This window comes from Rhinolophus sinicus, linkage group LG01 (genome assembly GCF_036562045.2).
Source record: "Rhinolophus sinicus isolate RSC01 linkage group LG01, ASM3656204v1, whole genome shotgun sequence".
Classification (NCBI taxonomy): domain Eukaryota; kingdom Metazoa; phylum Chordata; class Mammalia; order Chiroptera; family Rhinolophidae; genus Rhinolophus; species Rhinolophus sinicus.
This window is the reverse complement of record NC_133751.1, coordinates 141,133,010-141,157,423: the sequence shown is the minus strand read 5'-3', so window position 1 is coordinate 141,157,423 and position 24,414 is coordinate 141,133,010. Positions and strand designations below refer to the sequence as shown.

Here is a 24,414-nt window from a genome sequence, read left to right as displayed (position 1 = left end):
TATTATAAAATGACAAGTTATTTTTCATTCAATGTCAGCTAAATCCCTGGGTCTTCTTACATTCAATATGGACTTAAGCCAGTTGGCATCTTGAAACTTACTGGGATTCTGATGAATTTTATAATTTTTATTGTCTCTCATTTGATATCACCTGCAAATTTAGTAGACATAATTTCTATCCTAGTTTGCATGTAATTGGTTAAAATAAGGCACAGATATATTCCTATCCTTCCATGGGATAAGTTAGGAACTAAAGAAGGTACAACAACATTCTAAGGCCATCTAGAGCATGGCACCAATTTTAATGTGTAAGGACCTTCTGCTTCTTTTTTAAGATTAGCTTTTTGGTTCTATCTCTCATGAATATTAACATTGTGTGACCTTTTTCATGTGATTAATAATAATTTATTGAAAGACCATTATGCATTCATACCTGGCAGGACAGAAAAGTACAAGAAGTTTTCATTCTTTTCCTTAAGAATTTAGAATCAAGCTGGTCAGATGAATGTTTTACATATTAAACCACAAGAAAAAAGTTAAAACAAACAATCCCTGCAGTTTAATACTTGCTAAGAGAAAGACAGGATACATGTCAGTCATCAGAAAAGGACATGTGGAGGTGGTGATTCTGAGGGAATGGGCAGTGATGGGTAGGGAGTGCATTTCAGGTAGAGAGCACTTGAGCAAAGGGACAGAGGAGAAGTGCGTCTGGGGCTTTAGGGAACAAAGAAAGTGAAAGCTATGGGTGCTGAGGTAGGAGGGCACTTGTAAGAAACTTGCAGTAGGACCTTGATCAGACAAAATAGATTTGACATGATACGATAGTCAATAAGAGGCATCCTAAGATTTTGGAGAAATCTTATTACATGATAAGAGTAGACTCTGGAGAAGTTTTGATGGACAATATGGTGGATTAGGACTAGGACAAATCGTGATAATTTGTAGAAGACTATTTTGGTAATGTAGATGGATCAGAGCGATGACAGGGACAGTGGCTATTGGAGACAAAAGAGTGAAAGGAGACACAGACAAGTTTATGACCAAGACTGGCAGTCCGGGTGTATAAAGCTATAACTGGTAAAACTGCTTTAGTGAAAGAGAAAGAGCGTTGAGATAAAGGAAGGAACATTCAGATCTAGGCATCCTATGAACAAATTAGAAATTTAGTGCTATTGCATAAATGTGAGATGAGGAATATTTGAGTCATCAGGGTATAAGTGACAGCTGAAGACGTGAAAATGTATGAGGGAGGCAGAACAGTGTGTGGCCAAGGGCAGAATCTTGGAGGACACCCACACTGAGGACATCTGGAAAGGAGCCAGCAAAACAATAAGGGGACAGACGGTTGGAGAAGTTGAAGGGGAACCAGGAAATACATATCCTGGAAGCCCAGGGAGAGGTTTCCAAGAAGACTCTTAATCCCCTAATGTCTCCCTTTATCTGTGAAGTGGAGTTGTGAATGGGTTACCTGCACGCCACTCTAGTGCTATGGACTTTGAACAATTAAAGTTGACCACATTTTTTGAAATACCTCTATAGAGGACATAATGAAGGAGAATTATAACAATGAAGTAAAGTCTTCCCATTCTTCCTCAGAAAGACTTGGCAGTTAAGGTCTGCTTTTGTTTTTATTGCAGCCCAAGTATGCACTAAGTATCAGATTACCAGCACGCCTATTAATACTGTTGTCAGCTCCATGAACTTGTACAATGATTGGGCACCGAGCCCCAAGCAAGCTGTTGTTCACAGAGCATACCCCTGGGGAGGCATGTAGATTTCAAGCTAAAGGCTTGGGCTCAGAGGCTCCCTCTCCCTCTCCTGTACCTTCTTCCTGAGTTTTTCTTAACCCTAATTAACATGTTTTCTTTTTATCTAAGTAGAGACTGAAGACTTTGCAAACCCTAAGAGAGTCTTTAAGCTAATGCAGAGCACAGAATTCTAACTAGACAGAATTCTGACCAAGGTTCCTTAGAAATTAGGACATCTAGATCTGATTTCTCTGCAAGTTCGTGACAGGATGTCCTACTTAATATCATTTCTCCTGCCAGGATGTTGCTTTCTCCTTAAGGATATAACCAGTCATGGAAAAATACAGGTTGCCTTATGCCTAAAATGTCTTCACTTATTTAAAAGAAATTAAGCAGTCTAATTAAATGAATACATTTTAAAATCTGTCTGTGTACCCCAATTGATTTAATGTCCATGAAAGTTTTTGTTATAGGCACTAGATAGATGTTGTTAGGGTAAGATACAGGTGGAATTGGCTAAAGCATAAAGAAAATGATTGGGACCTTGGAACTGCCATGTTTCCCCGAAAATAAGACCTAACCAAAAAATAAGCCCTAGCATGATTTTTCAGGATGCTCATAATATAAAATAAGCCCTACCATATTTCCCCAGAAGTAAGACTGGGTCTTATATTAATTTTTGCTCCAAAAGATGCATTAGAGCTTATTTTAGGTTATGAGCATCCTGAAAAATCATGCTACGGCTTGTTTTCCAGTTGGGTCTTATTTTCGGGGGAAACATGGTATTAATATACACGACCTCTTTACTTTATAAATAAGAATACTGCCACCTGGAAGGAGATATAATTTGTAGAAGTCTCACAGTTGAGTGATGGAAGAATCAGGTGGATGAGTCTCCTCTTCAGACTTGCCCTGATGGTCTCAGTGTGAAAACCACACATTCAGAAATCAGTCCTTGAACCCTCACTCTAGTCAGGTACTGCACAGGCCACAAGCATTCCCAACTGAGAGGATCTGTTCTCTGCCATCCCAGAGCTCACAGTCTAAGGAGGGACAGACAGGTAAACAACCAGTTGCAGTGTCACCTGATAATTCCATTACAGGAAGTAAGGTCTAAGTTGAGTGAGATCCCTGGAGAAGATCATTGAGTCAGGGAGGGTACAGGAGGGGAAACTGAGCTTGTCCTGAGACCTGGAGAATGAGTAGTAGTGTGCAGGCAAAGGGGGTAAGGTGGAGCTGGGGCATTCTGGGGAAAGGGCGCAGTATGCATGAAATCCAGAGACATAACACGGCTTCCTGTGTCTGGGGAGCTATGAATATTCTGCATTGTCGGGAGGCAGGGGTCAAGACTGGTGGAAGGAAAAGCCTGAGGAGTCAGTAGTGAAGAAAAAGAGTGAAGAGGATGCATGATTAATGAACATACTTATTTTAAGGTGAGAGGTCTTTTATAGGCGAAAGGAAAGGAGCTAATGAAGAGGGAGAGGTTGAAGATGTAAGAAAGAGGAACGGTGACTGATAGAGTAAGGTACAGAGGCTGGTGGTGGGAAAAGTACCCTGAGTGCTGGGCTCATGCCCTGCCAAGGATGCTTCTCCTCAGAGCCATGTGAGGGAGGGGTGGGAGAGGCAGGGATGAGTATGGAGGAAAATAAGTGTGTAACCTGTCTTTACTCTATGAAAGAGGAAGGTGAGGGTAAGGTGGAGCTGATCGGGGGCTGAAGGACAGTATTGGGTTTTAGACGAGCCACTAGCAGTAGAGACTGACCAGAGGCACATAATGGGATGTTCAAGCTTCATTGAAGGCAAATGGCAATTGGATAAATTCAGAGCATTGGGCACCGAGCCCCAAGCAAGCTGTTGTTCACAGAACCTATCGCTGGGTAGGGGTGTACATTTCAAGCTAAGGGCTTGGGCTCAACAGTCTCCCTCTCCCTCCTCTGGACCTTCTTCCTGTGTCCCTATTAACCTTGCTTATCATGTTATCACTACCCAACCCATAGAGTTGTGTGATTTTCTTCAGTAGCATTCAGCATCCTGGATATAAAAACAATGGAAGGTGTGTGGTTAAGTTGATCCAGAGCTGGCAGTTTTTTTTAACAGGTGTGATGTAAAGACAAGAGGTTGGAGTTGAGGATGCTGGTTAAGAGAACAATTTTAGTTGCAGATCATGACATGAAAATAAATGGAAGGAAACTGACCTAGGGACAATAATGTTGGAGAAAAGAGAAAATTCAAAGAGAAAAATCACCAGTAATGCTGAGAGAAAGGGCATGTAACATCTACAGGTATAAACTACGGTTACATGATACACGGAAGATTAAGACTTCGAATATGATGAAAACATAGTCTTTCTAAAAAATGCCAACAAATGAAACATGAGATGTAGAACAGTTATCTGTGGCTCATGAGCATCCCTTTTATTTTGTCAGATTTCCTACAAAAAAGGTCTTGCTGAACAGCATACCCAATTCACATCTCTACCAGATCCTCCAGATATAGAATTTGCCAAGAAAGTGACTAATCAACTGAGCAAGGTAAGTAAATAGATAGGGCTGGGATATTGCCGTCCTTGAAAACTATGCTGAATAACCTCAACCCTCAGAAAAAATAACTAAGATGAACATAAAGACACAACATAAACACTGAATATTTTTGCATATGCCCCTAAAAATGCTACAGCAAAAGCAATACATCCATTAACATCATGATACCATGTTAAATGTTCAATCAGCTCGATGACTCAGTGATTGTTGATACATGTGAAAGCTGCATTTTGAAAACAAACCCATGTCCTACTATCCTTTAACATTTCACTTATGAAATGTCTCTGTTAGTCTCACTAACAGAGAACCAAGTAACCACACCTTTCCACAGAGGATCCGATTGTTTTAATTCAGTGTGAAGACCCAATATAGTTTGATGCTCTCAGTCAGACTTGGAGAAAATAAGAATGCACGAGTGGTCTCTCAGACAAAGCTTAGTTTGGCAGGCATAGGAGGGCACCTAATAACTTTGAAGGCCCTGGCAAACAGCCTGGACTGCCTATATTTAGGCTGGTGAAGCAGCTCTGAAGAATGCAGAGAGGCAGATGTTCAACTGCTGAATAGACCCATGTTAAATTCCTTTTTAAAAACTGGTCCAAATCAGGCCACTTTCTCCTGGGATACTGCTACTTTTAAATACTTTTCTTTGCGCTTTGTGGAATTGAGTCTCAGTTTGGTCTTCTGCTTAAATTTTGATGAAACCTCAAGATTTCTATCTTGTTCTAGTGGGTTGTTTTTTTTTTTGTTTTTTTTTTTGAAAGGCTATCTCTAGTTAAGGAGAAGGAGGAAGTTATAGAAGATGAAGTCTATTCAATGATGTTTTTTAGTGTCTGATATTGCAGATTACCTTGCTATATAACCAAGGGCTAGTTGGATAAAAGATCTAGTAAATACAGTCAAATTTCACCAATGGGAATACCATGAACCGGAAATTTTGCCCACGGCTAAGCAGAAATTAACTTTAGAACTGTCTATAAAGAGATGGCCTTCTATAGTTTGGTATTGTAGATAAGACTGGGGAGCAAGGACGATTTATCATTTTGAAAGAAAAGCTCTATTTGAATAGTCACTTAGAAAAATAAACCTGTTTAAAATTTTTATTTAAAGCATATTTTAAAAAATATCTTACTAAGGCAACATTCTTTTACCTTATTTGAGTATGCCGTATGGGTACTTGAAAGTGATTAAATCAATCACTTTCAACCCCCCTTTCCCCCCATAGTCAGCCTCTCACTAAATCAGTCTTGCTGATTAGTTTAGAGTTATACTCTTCAGTATAGTAGCTACCAGCCACATGTGTCTATTGAATACTTGAAATGTAACAGTATGAACTGAGAGTCCTATATGTGGGAAATATCCACTAGATTTTGAACACTTACGACAAAAAGAAGGTAAAAATGGCTCATTAATTATTTTATATTGATTGCCTGTTGAAATGGTAATATTTTTGGATCTATTGGGTTAAATACAATATATTATTAAAATTAATTTCCCACCTGTTCCTTTCACATTCTAAGATATGGCTACCAGAAAATTTAAAATTGCAGTGGTGGCTTGCATTATATACCTATTGGACTGCAGTTGGATATGGTGACATTACTGGGTATTTTGAAGGCATTGCCAGGGCTGTTTGCCCTTGGGAATAACAATATGAGCCAAGGGGAAGATGGCTGTGGATGAAGGTCACCAGGTTCAGCCCTGGTGATAGTTATTCATCCCAGTCTTACCCATATTTCCAAGTTCTTAATGGCTGTTGTGCATCCCAAATAATAGTCACCTTGAGAAGAAATGCTTGTGGTTGGTTGCAGCCCATTCAACAACAAACCATCCAATAGGAGAAGTGTAGGGCTACCAGGGACTCATTTCCTTTCTCTTGAAGTCTTCCCCACGGTCAAGCTGCTTTGACCCATGCTTCAGTATCATTTTCTTTCTCTCCAAAATACGTACAGATCTCCTTTATCTATTCATTTTCATGAATTTAAATTCTTACCTATCCTTGTTAAATCGTGTCTTCCAGATTCATCCCTTTGTCTTACAGCCTTCTATCCATATAATATAATGAGTACATATCTGTAACAATTATATTGCAGTTACATTCTGTTTACCAACCTTCTCTCCTATTAATATATCTGTCAGAATCCATACTCTCACCTTTGTTTTTGGCCAAAGCCATCAACTACATGCCAGCACCTCCTCCTGGCTCAGCTTACTTTGTAGCTCTAGCATAGATGGGCAGGCAGGCAGAGCTGTCCATGTAAGCAGGCTCCATGTCCAGGAGAGGAAGCTGTGTCCACTACAACCAGCTGCAAGTGGGGTTCTGAAGGGACTGAGAAGTCCTTTTGGTTTCTCTGTGCCTGCCTCTCTGATTTCTTCCTGATTCACAATAGGAAAATATAAGATTTCAGGTTGGAATTTCCAGCTGATACCCAACTGGGATCTAGAATGGAAAGGAAACCCTGTGTGCTGTACTCGCTACTCATAACACTTCTGGTCACCATGTGGTTAAGCAGGACGTTCAGATGCCTGATTTATGGCCCAACAAAAGCACCCTCAGCCGACTTCTGGGGAGGAGCGACTATGGTTTGTTGGAGAAATCTTCCTACATCTATCGACATGTGGTTACCACAGAAGGTGTCCCAGAGCTCATAATTGACCTAATGTACTTCCCTCTGTTAAATGAATGAACACAAAATCCTAGAAAAAGTTAAATTGATTCTTGCCTCCAGGTTTCCATTGAGGTCGTTCTCCAAGAAGATTAGAAACACTTCTATAGACTATCTTAGGAAATGGAAAAATCAGTTTGATTGACTTCAATTCTTTAAAGCTTCAAAAGAGGATGGTGGGCAAATTAATTAGCAGTATAAAGTAAATTTTACCTCAGCAAAAATTTCCATTAAAGAATACACACACACACACACATGCACACACACACATAGTTGTCTTTTCTGTAGAGTTTCTTACTCTTTGTTATGTTGCAATTATTATACGTTACATTTGTTTAGCATTGTAGAGTTTACAAAGCACTCTTCAGTGTATGACCTTATTTGATCTTCCCCAAATCCTCTGTGTAAGTATGATTATTACTGCCAGCATGTGTGGTTAAGAAAACTGAAGCTTAGAGAGGCTAAATCACAATTTTGGAAATAATGGATTTAAGTCTTAGTCCCAGAGCTTCTGAACTCAGGTCCAGGGCTCTATACTTTATAGCCATGAAAACCTCTTGGCTATTAATTAGCATATTAACCTTTTGGGAAGAAAGAATATAGGGCATTTGAGGGTGGGCTGGGCTTCCTTTAACTTTGACATAAACTTACTGGTTCTACCCATCAATCACCCTTGGTACTTGTTCTGTTGAAGGTATACCAGACAACCACTTTCTTTTTCCTTGAAGAGTGTGATGGTGGTTTAGGCATGACAACACCTTGAGACACATTGGTTATGTCGAACCCATTTTGTGAGCCAAAGAGGGGAAATTGGTCTAACCTAGCTCTGGCTCCAGCTCGTGTGCCCAGGTGTGGGGTTGGCTAGGTTAATTATATTTCAGTTCTAGGTTGTTCAAAACCACATATCATGGACTCAGTTCAACTTAGTGCTGAACAAACCTTTATGAGGTAAATTCTACATGCTGCATTTTATGTTAAATGCTGAGAATACAAAAACAAGAAGATATAATTCCTCTCTCCAAGGAGCTCACAGCCTGGGATTTGGGTGGTATGGTGTTTGGGAGTAAGATAGGGCAGCAGTTTAATTTTTGAATTACTTGCCAGTTCTCACAAAAATTTCTTTAAGTCTAAATTAGGAAGTCTTATTCATTGGTCTGCAAGCCAATTTTGTTTTGGTATTGCCTTCTGTGTAACTAGGAGTTTTGGTAAAGCTCAGAAATTAATGGTTAAGGTCATCTGGCATCGAAATCTGGGGTTGAGTGGTTTTATTATAACTATGAGTTACAAGTGGAAGATGCTTCTAATTCTCTCCTTCCTCAAACATCAGGAAACAGCTGTGAATTCTGAATGAACTAAGTACCCAAACTCAGTAAGGGAGGAAGAATTAGTACCTCTATCTCCCTCACCCAATTTTCTTGATGGGTAAATTGACACTATACTGGAAGATTTGAAGACATCTGGCAAGGACCCAAGAAGGGTCTAGTCAAGATGTTTTTGAAAGTTGTTAGTTACCACTTAATTTGCTGTCTTATTTGTCAAGTCCTGGGTTTTGCTAGTCCACTTTCCTTATTTTTCCCTCCTAGCAAAAATACAAGCAAGACTATGAAAATAAAATCAAAGGCAAATGGAGTGAGACACCCTGCTTTGAAATTGCAACTGCCAGGATGAATGCTGATAACATCAGCTCAGTAAGTAAAAAGGATGGCTGGATATTCTTAGGTTGAAAGGGGGACCCTTACTTTATGATTTCTAGCCTCCTGTTTCACCTGAAGTGGTACCTGAACATTCAGAAGTCCTGGCACCTCTTCTTGGGAGCAAGACTTGTGTTGACTTCCCATTGAGAAAGAAATCTTATAATCTTTCCTTACTTTTGAGAAAAATTGTTTTGATTAGATTCCATTACTCTTGCCTCAGTTTTCATAGGAACAATATGATTTCAAAGTGAGTACAGGTTGAAGGGGCCCTTCTTAATTTATTCTTTGCTGGGAACCCAAACAGTACGCTTATGAAACTGATTAGTTTCTTCCTAGATTTTCCTTTGGAAAATATAAGTCCTCTTTTTCTTTTCTCTTAAGTTCTCTGTGACTGGACTTGAAGAGCTCCTTCTTGGAGTCTGTCTTTTAGCCCATTATAATTGCTCCAAATCTCTATTAAGTTGCTAATCATTTTTGTAATGGTACCACATGCTTTTATTGTAATTGAACTTGGGTAACGAAGAGGAGCAAGCTTTGGGTAACTCTCCACATGGCCTCTTTGTGTAAAAGCCTTGCATAGTTTGTTGCCACTGCAGTTCTTCTGTATGTTTAATGTCTTACAGAGGAAATACCAACAAGACTTTGAGAATATGAAAGACCGGATCTACTTCATGCAAACTGAAACACCACAATACAAAGTGAATAAACAAGCTGGATTGGCAGCTAGCACGGTAAGAGGAATTTCTTTCATTTATCCCAGTGGTCTCAGTGTGGGTGAATTTCTTATAACTCTTGCTTTTGTATATTTTGAAAAAAAAAACAAAAAAAAAAAACACATTCCTTAGGAGACAAAAAAGTACTTTGGTGTTATTATAGGGCTACCAAATTTTTTTAAAAAAAATTTCTGTGTATGAACATCAACAACTCCCAATTACCATCTTCAATATTTCATAAATGACCTTTGGTGCCCAGAAGTAGAAAGGCTATAATCTCAGAAGACAGAACAGGGGTTTTGAGACCCCTTAATAAAAGACAATTGGTGGCCTTATGTGAACATAGATACTCCCATACTCATTACTACCGTTATTTTTCTTATATTCCTACTAACTGGTGAAAATCTAGTCACAGACAGGATACATGAATCCATAGATATGCTCATATACTCTATAGAGTGACTTTGCTAAATCATCAGACTCCTCGGCATTCTAAAGCAGGTTGGGCACTAGAAAGAGTATAACCTTCAAAGTCAATCAGACCTGATTCTAACCTGGGCGTTGGCTCTGCTGGAGGAGTGAGGGCAGGAAGATCGCATCACTTAGGAGGCTATTTCAACATCCAGGTCCAAGATAGTGATATTTTGGACTAGAAGGTCCAAAGTGATGATGTTGGAGGGGGCAAGAGGGGCAGGAGCAATGTCCTGAAGAAGTGAAAGGGGAGACGATCTGGTGCTTGCCAGGAGGGGATGGCTTTGCCACACACCCTGACAGTTCATCCATAGACAGGCCAAGAGGCTGCATAGCTCAGATGCAGGTAGGGGGATAGTAAGGTCTGTGGAATTTCCTTTCTGCTTATTTCCACTTTTCAGTGAAATATATAATTCTATGAGATGGAGAGGTTATCTGTGTCTCCCCTTCCTGTACTTTATCCCCTGTGAGTACTCTCTGTGAGTTGTAGGGCATTGCGCATCTGTTTTTCAGTTGTGTATAACCTGCCTTTGGATACCAAGCTGATTGTATTTGTTTTCTAAGGTTCTTAAATGTTGGTACATTATCTAGGATTCTTTGAACTTGTCTACATTGTATAGTTATATTTGCTGAGTAAATGGCTGGCCCTGGGGATCATGGTCAGAACTAGAACCAGTTCCTTCTCCTCCTGCGTGTACATTAAATACGCACACGCTCACACACACAGTCACAGATGAGGCAACAAAGGGTAGATTCATGATGCTTCTGGCTTTCTTTCTTTAAAAATGTTGTTGGCAGGTAGGTAGGATCTGAATAAGGGTTCTGAAGCAGCATGATGTGCTGTCATTATTTGTGGATCTTTCTCTCTCCCATTATTTATGTATCTACCTATTTCTATCTTTGAAGGCAGGGACTATGTGTTATTCTTTCTTGTATGTGTCCCAGTGCCTAGAATATAATAAGTACTCAAAAATATCATAATGAATATTTTTGAATGAATAAATGCATGGTAACAAAAAGATATCTTGGAAATTTATAGTTTCTCTGCTACTGTTATGAGTTACTATGAGTATTTTGTTTATAAAATGTCAAGCTGCCATTTTTCTAAAGAGAAAATTGATTTGTAGAACTGTTATAATAGTTGTAATAGAGATGAGAGCAAAAATAACCCAGAGAGTTACTTTATCACTTTACTTCACACCCACAGATAAAATACAAAGAAGACTATGAAAAGAATAAAGCAAAAGCAGATTATAATGTACTTCCTGCTTCAGAGAACCCACTGCTTAGGAGGCTGATGGCAGCAGGAAATACCCTAAGTGATGTAAGTATAGCCTTGTCAAAAGTGTTGTTTTAACCTTAGCTGCAGGAGAGATGAAATCTATCTCCTTTTATAATGATTAAATGCAAATATAACTTTGCAAATACTTTAAAATTATGGTGTAGCGGTTCCCTGGAACCATTTAACCACAGGAAGGTATTAGTGCCTCTGAATATGATGTGTATCATTTTATTAGGGGGATGGGGGTGGAGGTGGGGGGTGCTGTGGATTTAGTTCAACGAGCAGAGAAATCGTCCTTTCCTTGTGGGCTCCAGGTGCCTGTGCCTCCAAGGCTAGTGTACATTGTAGGAGACGTGTTGCGGTGTTAACAGAGGCGGAAGGAAACTTTGAAAGGGGAGGAGAAGGAGAGATGAAGCAGTGGTAGCTCTCTGGCCTAGTGTTCGTCAGAACCGCTGCTGGGAGAAGAAGGAAAACATCCTGTGTCGTACGACTTCTCTCCCCATGGCTGCCCTTTTCTCCTCAGATCTTGGCCCCAGAAACCATCATTTGCAGAGAGCAGAACTTGTAAGACTCTCCCCAAGTCTTCACAGGAATTTCTACTTGTGGAATTGTTAGAGCCTGACTAATCCATTAGATTTCAAATAGATTAGATAAGTGAGAACTGGGCCTGGCATTACTAGACTAACAGCCCAAGACCACTTTCACTATACATGGAAAGAGACTGAGCTTGTGATCAGTTGAGTTTTTCCCTATGGTTAAGTTGAAGTAAGCTTTCCCCATATTTGAGGATTATAAGTGGGGCTCTCTGTGTGGGTTCGTTATCGTTTCTTTGTCCCTTGGATTAAGTCAGCACTTGAGAAATGAGCACATGTGACTTAGAAGTGGCAGGTGAGAGAGTGTAAATGGATCTGTTTAAATAGCTCTGCAGAAAAATCAAGGCACAGCATGTCTCCTGCTTCCTAAACGAAGGCCTTCTTTATCAAACATAAAAGCCCAGGTGTAGATCCACTTTGCTGATAAAGACAGGAATGGAAAAATATTAAAAATGAAATGTAAACCATTTACAATTTCAAAACCCAACATAAAAAGGTGACAGTGATCTGCTTTCTCAGTTGTGCATTTAAAATCCATTAATTGTTTATTGCTATTGCTAGAGCTAAAGACAAATCCTAGCAGAGAAGACGAGTTAGTAGATTCATGATCTGAGTTCTTGTACATTCTTATTTTTAAAGTACAGTAAGGAGTTTTTCCTTGGTCGAAGGAGGAAGAGAGACTATGTATTTCTTAATGTTTATTAAAGTTTTTCATGAATGTTTGTTTAAAAAAAAAAAAGAAAAATTGAGTGCTACTCAGAATACTCCTGATTGTTGGGACACCATCAGTGAGGGGAGAGTATGTGACCTGGGAGAAGGAGAAGGCCGCATTTCAGAGATAGATGTGAATCTCTGCAACTAAGGGCTTGGTCGGAGACACCAAATTGGTTTCTGAATTTTTTGAAGATTGTTATACACTTTGGCTTTACAATAATTGCTAACAGAAAAGGTTTATCATTCACGACACCCACATATCTAATTGTCAGTTTTTAAGACAGTTGACAGGCAGTAACTTTTTTCTTCTTCTTTTGCTTAGTGTTGGAAAATACAAGTGTTATAATCAGTGTGGGAGTGACAGCAATATACTTTCACTGATTTTTTTTTTCTTTTGCAGAAATTGTACAAGGAAAACTATGAGAAGACAAAGGCAAAGAGCATGAATTACTGCGAGACCCCCAAATTTCAGCTTGACACGGTTCTGCACAAATTCAGCAGTGATGTAAGCCATCCTAGGATCACTCCCTCCTGTCAAAGAAAAGACGCATAATTTCACACACAAATAAATGAAATATGTTTTGTCTTTCAGACTAACTACAAAGATTCCTACTTAAAGAATGTTCTAGGACATTATGTAGGCACCTTTGAGGATCCGTATTACACACACTGCATGAAAGTCACAGCTCAAAACAGTGATGTACGTTCTAAGACCATTGTTTAGTTTTCCAAATAACACATTTTTTTCGGGTATGAATGTAATGGTTGTTTCATCCTTATGTCTGATTACTTTTCCTCATAGAAAAACTACAAAGCAGAATATGAAGAGGACAGAGGCAAAGGCTTCTTCCCCCAGACCATAACTCAAGAATATGAAACTATCAAGAAACTGAATCAGTGTAAAGACGTAAGTCTATAGTATGAACTGTGAAGTTACTGCCCTCCACAGTATCTAGTGACCAAGGTGTGTTTAACATTTTGACACTTTTACAAATAAATGCAAGCAAAACAAAAATTCTAACAAAGAAAATTTATAGTAGATATACTATTTTTTCCTATTATCATCCATACATTTCAAGAGCTAATTCTAGTTAATTTTCCCAAAGAAGAGTTCACATCTGAAAATATGGGAAAGTTTCTTGTACAGATAAGAACATCTCTCAAAGACACTGCAGTCTAATTAGAAAAAAAAAACAATGTGGTTTATTAATTATAGGTATCTTTTCTTAGGGGGGACAGGGTTCTGCTCACTTCTCCTATAGGTCAACGTGGATTTGACGAGTGATACCGCTAAACCTGTTTCGTTTTCTCTCCCACAGCATGCCTATAAAGTCCATCCAGATAAGACAAAATTCACTCAAGTAACCGACTCTCCTGTTCAGGTGCAAGCCCAAGTTAATTCCAAACAACTGAGTGACGTAAGTTTCTCTAAATATCCAGGAAATCCAATTATGAGGGATAATGTAGCATAACTCTATACAGAAAATCTACTAATTTCTCACATTTACCAGAAAGGCAACGTGAGTTTTAGCAAGTTTAACAAGTTTAATATGTGCAATCACCTAAAATATTTTCCTATTTAGATGCCTTGCATCTTCTTGGGTAGATAGTAATTATAGTAAAATAGTTTTATAAGGGAAACTAACGTAGCTTTATGTACTGGAAAGAACATGAGTTCTCAAGTCAGATAAAACTAGATTCAAATTCCAGCTCTGTCTGGGCAAATTATTTAACCTTTCTATGCCTCATATGTGGTTGTTTTGAAGATTAAGTGAAAGGAGATATGTGCATAGCACACATCCTGGCCCAGAACAGGTATTCAACATATGGGATTTCTCTCTCAAAAAAACATTTTTGGAAAATGGAGTGTTTGAGATAAGTTTACCATATGAGTTTTAAATATGAATTTCCAAACTTGTGTTAAACTAGGAAAATAGAACTAAAAGTAACCTCAGTAGATTTATGGCCAGAAATGAAGGCTTTAATTAGAATATCAACATGTATGTGAGAGGACATAACCATTTTTGTTAGACAAGATTCTCCAATGAGAATTGACAATGAAAAGGAAGAAAGGGCTGTCACTATCAATCCATAGGGTTCTGATATGGGTGATACGGGAGAAGGGGACCGTATATGAAAGAAGCACTTCCTTCCCTTAGGGTCCCACCGTGGTAATAGATGTGATAACAGCAGTCGCGTGTCCAGCACACAAGTTGTCAATAACACAGCGTGGCCTACCCTAGCTCTGGATTTCTGTTTTAATCTTAACAACTTTGTCAGTTGTTATTTAACAAAATGTATTTTACAATTTATCTTATGAAACCTGCCACTCAAGTTTTTTTTTTTTTTAGAACAATTCTTCTTTAGAACTAATGGTTCTCTCTCTCTCTCTCTCTCAGCTAAATTACAAAGCGAAACATGAAAGTGAAAAGTTTAAGTGTCATATACCTCCAGATACTCCTGCCTTTATCCAGCACAGAGTCAATGCTTATAACCTAAGTGATGTAAGTTCCTCACGCGTACTATGCCATGTGATTCCCTGACAGCATAGACTTTGATTTTTGAATTCTTTCATTGAATAAATATTTCAATGTTAAAGATAGGAAGAACAGTTAACATTTGTGTCACATTCCTAAGCCGCTGCCAATATAACTTTGAATTCACCTTATAAAATGTGTGTAGCAATCTTGTAAGTAGATTCATACAATTAGACAATCTTAATATATTTTAACCAACCTTAAAAATGCCACCACTCATGTATGTTTAATTGCGAATCTTTTAAAATTTTTTATTAAATGTATTGGGATGACATTGATTAGTAAAATTACATAGGTTTCAAGTGTATATTTTTATAATACATCATCTATATATCACATTGTATGTTCACCACCCAGAGTCAGTTTTCCTTCCATCATTGTATATGTGACCCCCTTTTCTACCACATCCCCACTCTCTTACCCTCTGATAACCACTAAACTGTTATCTGTGTCTATGCGTTTTTGTTTGTTTATTTGTCTTGTTTGTTTGTTGCTTTCAGTTTTATATCCCACATATAAGTGAAGTCATATGGTTCTCAACTTTTTCTGACTTATTTTGCTTACTTAGTGTGGCAATCTCAAGATCCATCCATGTTGTTGCAAAATTGCAAATCTTAATGTTAGATCTTTCAGTCATATATTCATTTATACTATACTATAATTAATTTTCTTTCATGATTTGATTTTTTTAAGATTCAATTTCATTTCATTTATTCCCCAAGCCTATAATGTTCTTTATTATTTCTACATGTAAGAGTACTTGTACTAATGAAGATACAGGGTATTCAAAAGGCATAAGGCCAGGTATCCATTACTATCGTTCATTTCCAAACATAATTTAAAAAAAAAAGGCAAATTACATTCTGGGTTTCAATTTCATCAGCAACTCTACCTTGTTTCCCCAGAAATAAGACCTGACATGACAATCAGCTCTAATGTGTCTTTCGGAGCAAAAAATTAATATAAGACCCGCTATTATATTATATTATATTATATTATATTATATTATATTATATTATATTATATTATATTATAAATACCTAGTCTAATATTATAGTAAAATAAGACTGGGTCTTATATTAATTTTTGCTCCAAAAGATGCCTTAGAGCTGATTGTCTAGCTAGGTCTCATTTTGGGGAAAACACGGTGTAAATAAGTATAAATTATCCAGCATCAATGAGTATTGTAATGATTCATGAAATAACATTTGCAGAGAACTTTGAAATCAAATAAAAGTGATGCCTTTATTAAGTCAACTATAAAATATTTGTGCCATTCTATAAAACATTCAGTATTAGGAATCAAATATTATATCATAACTAGAAGTATCTTAATTGATGAAATATTCTAATGAAGAGTAGAGAAGCTTAATCTTGGAGAGTTAGAAGCTTCAGCTTGAAGAGAATTATCTAAAATATGCATGATTTCATTCACAAGAAAAAAGGTCTATTTATTTTATAGTAAGACAAGGGACTGGGTTACCCTTTAGTGTTTAAAGTGTAATAACATGCACACCATTTTTGCCAATTCCTTTGCTGAAATTTCCCTGTCCAGAATATTTATAAGTACGACTGGGAGAAGAGCAAAGCTAAGAAGTTTGACATTAAAGTGGATGCCATTCCCCTACTGGCAGCCAAAGCCAACAGCAAGAATGCTAGTGATGTGAGTATGGCCTGGGGACCTGGGCAGGGGGGCCTCAGTGATGTTTCCTGAGGAATGGGATCTGGCACGTGTCGTGTCTTTGCAGGTGATGTACAAGAAAGACTATGAGAAAAACAAAGGGAAAATGATTGGAGCCCTCAGCATTAATGATGATCCCAAGATGCTGCATTCTTTGAAGACGGCCAAACTCCAGAGCGATGTGAGTGCTTTTGTAATTCTGTCTTGTTTGCAAGATGGCGTCCCTGTGAACATGCCCAAGGGTAGTAGCATGTGAAAGGAGTCCAGATCCATGGGTTTCTCAGGTTCACAACAACAAACTACTGGGGAGTTTAGAAGTGGAATGATCCCCTCCAGATTCTTGCGCCTCTCACAACTGAGGAGAGAAAATACTGATTTCTACTTTATGCCCATTTCACTGTGAAAAATGTGAAAAATGTGCTAGTATTTAACAGAATATTGGTGGTAATTCTCAAAACCTTTTGGAAAATATCACTAGATGTTTTCATATTTTCTTCTAATTGAAAAATAACCTTTAAAATGATGGTTTTTAAAATTGTCTTTATTCTGGAAGAAAATCATGAGTCACAGATAAAAACCTTAGTATATCATTGTTGTTTATTGACTTTGGTATTTAGTATCGGCATAGATCCAAGAATTGATGATAGGCCCCTTTGAGAATCTGATAAAAGATTTGGATCATCCATCTAGAAAAACAAAGTTTTTTCATGACTTGTGCCTGAATTTCAGAGAATTTATGGATTCCTTAAGGCTTGTCTATGGGCCACCTATTATTTTTTGGTTAAAATTCTTACTATAGAGAAGCAAGCATCTACTGTTGCAAATTGCAGTATACAATGTGTTTAAAAAATGTTTAGAGAGTCACTTAAAAGTGGTAAGAATGTTCAACATAGCTTGCAAATATTACTTTTTCATGACTAAAGAGAATATTTATATTATTTGCTTTCATTTTGCCCATGTGTTCTTTAATTTATTTTGCATTTACTATATAGTCTATGGCACTTTAAAACATCTCACTCAGTTACTTTGTCTAATAACTTTACATTGAATTATGTCAGTATACAGTGCTTACATGCATAAAACTATCTTGTTCTCTAGTTCCTTATCCCTTCTCCACTCGAAAAGGTTATAGCTCTCTGTTGATAGCACATGTATCTTTATCTTTTGTTTTTCATCCAATCACAGAACACTAGGCACATAATAAGTGCTCAGTAAATACTTTTTAAATGATTGATGTTGGCAACCAAAAGAGATAGTCAATGATGAGTCAGTCTCATAATTTACAGGCTAAATGCTAAGCTGAGATATAGAACATGCACAGCTTTTAAAAAGAATCTCTTAATACCATTTGGACCTTTGACAACATTTTACATGTGCAGGTATGTGTGAGCTGGTATAAACATGAACAAAAGAGTCAAAACAGTTTAGTCAAAAACACTTCCATACACCAACTGCTTTTGCAACATTGCTTTATCAGTTTATTTCTAATAAAGACAAACTGTGTTTATTTTTCCAATAGTCTTGAATACCATCAGAAAGTTTCCATATTTCATTCTTGTAAACTAAGATCTAGATTTTATAATTAAATGATAAATTTATTCGGTGAAAGTGACTACCTACAAAATATTAGAAGGAAGATCACAGTCCCTAAAAATGCTGAAAGATTAGATCACTTGCAAAAGGAGTTTCTGCAGAAGGTTTATAATGCGTATCCGTACTTGCTAGCTTGGGTCACTGTCTTTATGCTTATATAATATTGGGAGATATAATGGGTTTAGAATTTTCCTAAAGGCACCAGGTCAGAATTTTCTCTCTGTTAAGGTAATTGGTGAGTGGAACTGATGAAGCTGGGATTTTGACCTAATTAGCAGCCTGCCTAACCTTATTCCAGAAAACTAGCAAATGAAAGTGCCTTCTGAGGCTCAGTCAGGACATTTGGTTTATGAGAACACTGTACATAATGGCCAAGGTTACTTTGAGGGCTCAGTTTCACAAACTTTTCTCCTTTGAGGTCTTATAACTGCTGCAATCAGAAGCTTAATTTTGTTATCAAAATTAAACTCGGTATGGATTTACCTTTGGGATACTCAGTGAGGCCTATCTATTATCGACAGTAGAATAGGAAAGTTGAAAAATCAGCAACTATCCATTTAAAAATGACTTTAGAAAAGCCAAGAAGTCAAGTGTACAGATCTACTTGTCAAGCAGTCATTTTATTAAAATCAGAAGTATGAAATGATTGTCACACTATTTTTATAAATCAAAAAATACTTTTTTGTTGAAAAACTCTGCAAAGGGGAGATTACCTGAGTAGAAATAATGCTTGTTAGTGGTCTTTGAAAACTCCTGTTTTAATATAAAGTAACACTTTGATCTTAAAAGAGATTTGAGAAGGGTTGTCCATGTATGATTTTCGGAGATATTTCAACGATGAGTAACATATAAACAAATTTTAGGGATAAAAAAACTACTCAGATGTTTGGATCTGTTGTTTTCTAACTTATATTTGTCATTTATGTGAGATGTCTGTGGTTTTCTGGAAATCCATAGAGGATCTCTGATCATAAATGGTAATTTCCTATTCACAGCGTGAATATCGTAAAGACTATGAAAAGTCAAAAACTGTCTACACGGCACCTCTTGATATGCTCACAGTCACTCAAGCCAAGAAATCCCAGGCCATTGTCAGTGACGTGGACTATAAGCACCTCATCCACACGTACAGCTACCCGCCCGATAGCATCAACGTGGACCTTGCCAAGAAGTCTTACGCCCTGCAGAGCGATGTGAGTAATCAGATTTTCTCTATTCCCTCTTTTTAATAGGGAAGCTGAAAAAGATTTCTAAGTTGAGTGATATTTTGGGCAATTCTCAGAGGTATCTGCATTGTGTTCTGTATGTAGCAAGTATGTAATGGGAAAATTACCCTGTGGTTCAATAAGAACACACCCTTGAGTTACAGAGACCTGGGTCTAGCGTGAGCCCATCCCTCCTTCCCTTTGGGAAAGTTATCAACCTTTGCTGAGTCTAATGTCCTTGTAAATCTGGAATAAAACAGAATTATTTTGAGGATTTGAATGCATCCAAAATTACTTAGCATGGTGACATGACCTGGTGAATTCTCAATAAACATTCACAATTATTATCATCATGACTATCATAATGATCACATTCATCATTATCAATAAGTTTTTACATTGATTGCTATCTTTTTACATAGATTGCTAAATACAATACATGATTTACAACATCTGTTTTTATAATAGCTGGGTTTTTTTGCAGATCAAAACTTCTTTAGGCAAATTAATTTTCCTGAGCTACACAATCAAACACTTTATCCTAACAATTCTGTTTTCTAAAAATGTGGTAAAATGCACATAACAAAAGTTGCCATCTGTACCATTTTGAAGTCTGTAGTTCAGTAGCAGTTTCTTACATTGTTGTGCAACCAATCTCCAGAACTTTTTCATCTTGTGAAACTGAAACTCTGTACACATGAAACAACAACTCCCCATTTCCTTCCTCGCTCAGCCCCTGGCAACCAACCACCTTTCTATTTTCTGTTTCTGTGAGTTAGACTACTCTTGAGACCTCATATAAATGAAACTATCCAGTATGTCTTTTTGTAACTGGCTTATTTCAATTAGCGTAATGTCCTCAAGTTTCATCAATGTTGTGGCATGTGTCAGAGTTTCCTACCTTCTTGAGGCTGAATAATATTCCATTTTATGTTGTACTACATTTTGCTTAGGCATTCATCTGTCAGTGGACTTTTGGGTTGCTTCTATTTTTTGGCTATTGTGACTAATGCTGGTATGAACATAAGACCCTGCATTTCCAATGCTAAGAATTCTGTTCTATGCATTATTATCTTATTTATTTGTTGAATTTTAGCTATGTTTCTTCCTCCCAAATAGATTGTAAGCCTCTCAAAGGCAGGAGTCAAACGGTTTCTTGATTTTTTTTTATTCCAATTAAAAGGTCCACACTAAAGAACAACAAGTTGAATTTTGTATCTAGAATGTAAGTTTTAGGTACCATCTATAGCCATACAACAAGAGTAGCTCATTATTTTGATAACACTGGGTAGGACTAAAATAGGACCAATGCCAAAGGATAACTGCTCTCTATAAGCAAATTAACCAGTGCAACTGTGTTAAAGTGCATTGTTAGCCAAGGTAGGAACACTCCTAAGCGGACCATTGCACATGAAGGGCATTGTGTGCAAACGCTTAGTACAAATAACTACTACCAAGTCTTATTTAATCAAAAATGAGCAAAATTATCCACCTTCAACGTGGCCTCCAGTCCTAATTTGACCGTGGAAGCATAATACTTACAATTCCAGTGAGCAAATATCTCACATTTCATTATCTAAACATAACACTTGTATTCCTGTATTCCTTGAGATATAGCTTTGAATTTAGCATTTTTTCAGATTGAACTTAGAATTCCACATTCTTCCATTCAGTTTTAAAATAAGGATGAAATGGAATGTATGCCCGCTAGAAAAACAGTGAAAACCTAAGGGCTGTTAAAATCTCTCACCAAGGAAATGTTTAAAATAATCTTCACGTATGGAGTAAGGAAGCTCGTCAGAAATCTTAGAAACATCTTTTCGGGTAAAATGTTAATGACTTTACAAATAAGGATGATGCTGAGCCAAAGAATTTTAATCTTTTTCTTGGTGTTTTAGGTCGAATACAAAGCTGACTACAACAGCTGGATGAAAGGCTGTGGCTGGGTGCCTTTTGGGTCCTTAGAAATGGAAAAGGCAAAGCGAGCTTCAGACATTCTTAATGAGGTAAAGCCAGTTCCTGTGTCACAGAGATTTGTGCGTGTGTCATGTTAAAAACCCCCAAACCATGGCAAGTGCCTCCTTAACTGCTTCATTCGCTAATAATTGTTGCTGAGGGAAAAACTTACCATGAATTATTCTGGTAGATAAATGTACCCCTATACACCACCAAAATCATGTATGTTAACAATTCGTGATAAAAATATTTTTAACAACTTTATCAAGATATACTTTGCATACCATAAAATTCACCTGTTTTAAGTGTATCCCTGACAAGTTTTAATAAGTTTATATGGCTGTATAGTCATCCTTACAATTGAATTTTAAAATTCTGCTCGTACCCCAAGAAGTTTCCTTGAAAAATTCCTGCTCCCATTTTCAGTGCCAGGCAACTGCTCATCTGCTTTCTGTCTCAATAGTTTTGCTTTTCTAGAAATTGCCTTTATATCAGGCTTCTTTCATTTAGCATAATATTTTTGAAGTACATCCATCACCTCAAAGTGTCTGCAATTAATTCCTTTTTATTATTGAGTGGCACTCCTTCAAGTGGCTATGTTGCGTTTTGGTTATCCAGTTAGTGAACATGTGGATTTTTTCCAATTGTTGGTCATTATGAATAATGCATACATGTAATGAACATTATAGAAATTTTTGAAGTATTAATACCATATGTCATATTCTTGATGACTCTGAAGTAGTATATAAATTGTTACTCAGTCTAAGAAAAAATGATGATCTTGCTGTCTTACAGCAACCAGGTTATCTGTCCCTTCTCTGCCAACAGCAAAACATTCCCACCAGTGTCAGGTGAATCCATCATCAAGGTTGAGACCACATAAAGAAAGGACAGAGGTGCTCAGTGAACATTGACTTCCACAAGATTTTGTTGTTCTTCTTGTCTTGTGCTTTTATTTGTCTTGGGCAAAAACCATTTTATCAACTCAGATTTTTCAGAAAAAGTTATTCTGAGTTGGTAGTTGTCAGAAGTCTGAAGTTGAAAGAGCAATGCTACTATGTACCTAGGGATGTATAACGTGCACAAAGGAAGAGACCAGGAGAACAAATAGAAAAGGATATAGGAATTTGGGTACCTAGAAGTTGCCAGCTCCCAGTTGGAGCAGCTTCCAATGTTCTCTCTCCTGTGCCTCCTTCGTGCTGTCGTGACAGTCTATGTACTGATCATATTAAGGCAAAAGCCCTCCCCACCCCTCGTAATAATCCTTAGCTGCCTTCCTAATTCCTCAATTCCTCCTCCCTCAACCAGAGAGATTCTTTACTTCAGCTCCTGATGGAGTGACAGGGGAAATGACATCCCTGAGAAGTTGTTCGTGTCATGCAAAGACTCTCTAAATTGTTTTTCTACATGGTTTTCTGTTAACCTTTTAGAAAATTGTGTGATGTTTCTGGATTCTGCTTAGCTGAGAGTGCCCTCTTCCACATTATAAGTAAGAAATTAGAAGAGTAAAGTCTGGTTCCTGAAAGATGTGTTGGTCAGTAGTGCCCCTCAAAATTCCAAGGTTAAGCAGATTTTTTAAACACTGGCTTTTGTATTGAATTCATCCCCCCCCCCCAACAAGCGAGCCAAAAATCTACTGTTTTTACATTTTAAATCAGGAAAACGCATGTCTCGCCAAAATAATTTTCAAGGATTTTTATGTATTAGCCTTCAGTGAATTCAGTAATATTATTGTTTTTCTTTTTTTTTTTAAATTCTCCAAACAGAAAAAATATCGCCAACATCCAGACACTCTCAAGTTTACCGCAATTGAAGATGCTCCAATTATAGTACAGTCTAAAATTAACCAGGCCCAGAGGAGTGATGTAAGTGTTAATCCTACCAGTGTTTTAACAAATGTGAACTAGTACAAAATTTGTTTGCGTTGCAAATGTACTGATTACCTGTAGTTATTATGCAATCAAAGGAGACTCGGTTACACGAGCAACTGTGTAATTCCCCCAGCTTTTCATTGATAAAGCACACCTAGTAGTATCTTTAGAGGGTGATGTATAGTGTCCTGACTGTTCTTTCAGGATTTTGACATTGCTTTCCAAGAAGAAGGTAAGAGGAGCTTCTCTTGATGATAAGAAGCATTACAAGCCTATTTCTAGGAAAGAGCATGAAAATGAACATAGCATTACATCATCTGTATTTATACTTTAAGTCAGAACTAAGCCAAAAATCGTATACAGTGAAATCTACCCCTCAGTCCCTTTAGTAGCCCACAAAGTATAACACAGATGGTTGGTGTAATTCCCACCTTACTAGCCCTTCCTATGCCCAGGAAAGTGTCTGCAGGGTAACATTCTCATCGGGTCACCTTCCTGGACTAATTCCCTCCCGGTGCCCCTACCTAGGTCCAGAGCTTCCTAGTGCATACATACCAAGGAACCTTTGTCAAGGCTGACCCAGCACAAAGATAGGACCCTGTGCGATGGCACCTGAGACCTGGAATGCCTGCAGATATTTGCAGGCGAATATGGGGACAGCACAGAGAGTCTTTCATGAAAAGCTCCTGCTCTGAAAAGCAATGTGATCCACTCTGAAATTCTTTTCCTGTGCCATGAAACCCTTTTTCCTACTTTGTTGTTCATTTATACATACATATTTTTTTTCTTTCAGATTGCCTACAAAGCCAAGGGAGAAAAAATGATCCACAAGTACAGCCTGCCGGCTGACCTGCCCCAGTTCATCCAGGCTAAGGTCAATGCTTATAATATCAGTGAGGTGAGCACACGGTCTCAGCCGCTGAGTGCATGAGAAGCCTTTTCTAAGTGAGGACTGAATTACATTTAAGGGACATTTATTCTTTCAGAATATGTACAAAGCAGATTTGAAGGATTTGAGCAAAAAGGGATATGACCTGAGAACCGATGCGATTCCCATCAAAGCTGCCAAAGCTGCCAGGCACGCGGCAAGTGATGTAAGTCCAGCTGGCGGTCGGTCATCTATGTGACTAGAAAATGGGGTGGGGTGAGCTTG

The 24,414-nt window shown here is 37.8% G+C and overlaps 1 protein-coding gene across 31 annotated transcripts in view; it reads left to right on the top strand.

The window, feature by feature from the left end:
• NEB (nebulin) overlaps window positions 1-24,414 on the top strand; it is a 182,740-nt gene that overhangs the window by 11,792 nt on the left and 146,534 nt on the right. For all 31 annotated transcript variants that reach the window (XM_074336297.1, XM_019737446.2, XM_074336259.1 and 28 more), the window contains exons 10-25: window positions 4,175-4,279; window positions 8,535-8,639; window positions 9,269-9,376; window positions 11,037-11,153; window positions 12,819-12,923; window positions 13,011-13,118; window positions 13,221-13,325; window positions 13,738-13,836; window positions 14,818-14,922; window positions 16,511-16,618; window positions 16,704-16,817; window positions 19,225-19,422; window positions 21,333-21,440; window positions 23,157-23,255; window positions 24,055-24,159; window positions 24,248-24,355. In XM_074336297.1, coding sequence (XP_074192398.1) covers window positions 4,175-4,279; window positions 8,535-8,639; window positions 9,269-9,376; window positions 11,037-11,153; window positions 12,819-12,923; window positions 13,011-13,118; window positions 13,221-13,325; window positions 13,738-13,836; window positions 14,818-14,922; window positions 16,511-16,618; window positions 16,704-16,817; window positions 19,225-19,422; window positions 21,333-21,440; window positions 23,157-23,255; window positions 24,055-24,159; window positions 24,248-24,355 — 1,797 coding nt within the window. The remainder of the gene's footprint in view (window positions 1-4,174; window positions 4,280-8,534; window positions 8,640-9,268; window positions 9,377-11,036; window positions 11,154-12,818; window positions 12,924-13,010; window positions 13,119-13,220; window positions 13,326-13,737; window positions 13,837-14,817; window positions 14,923-16,510; window positions 16,619-16,703; window positions 16,818-19,224; window positions 19,423-21,332; window positions 21,441-23,156; window positions 23,256-24,054; window positions 24,160-24,247; window positions 24,356-24,414) is intronic.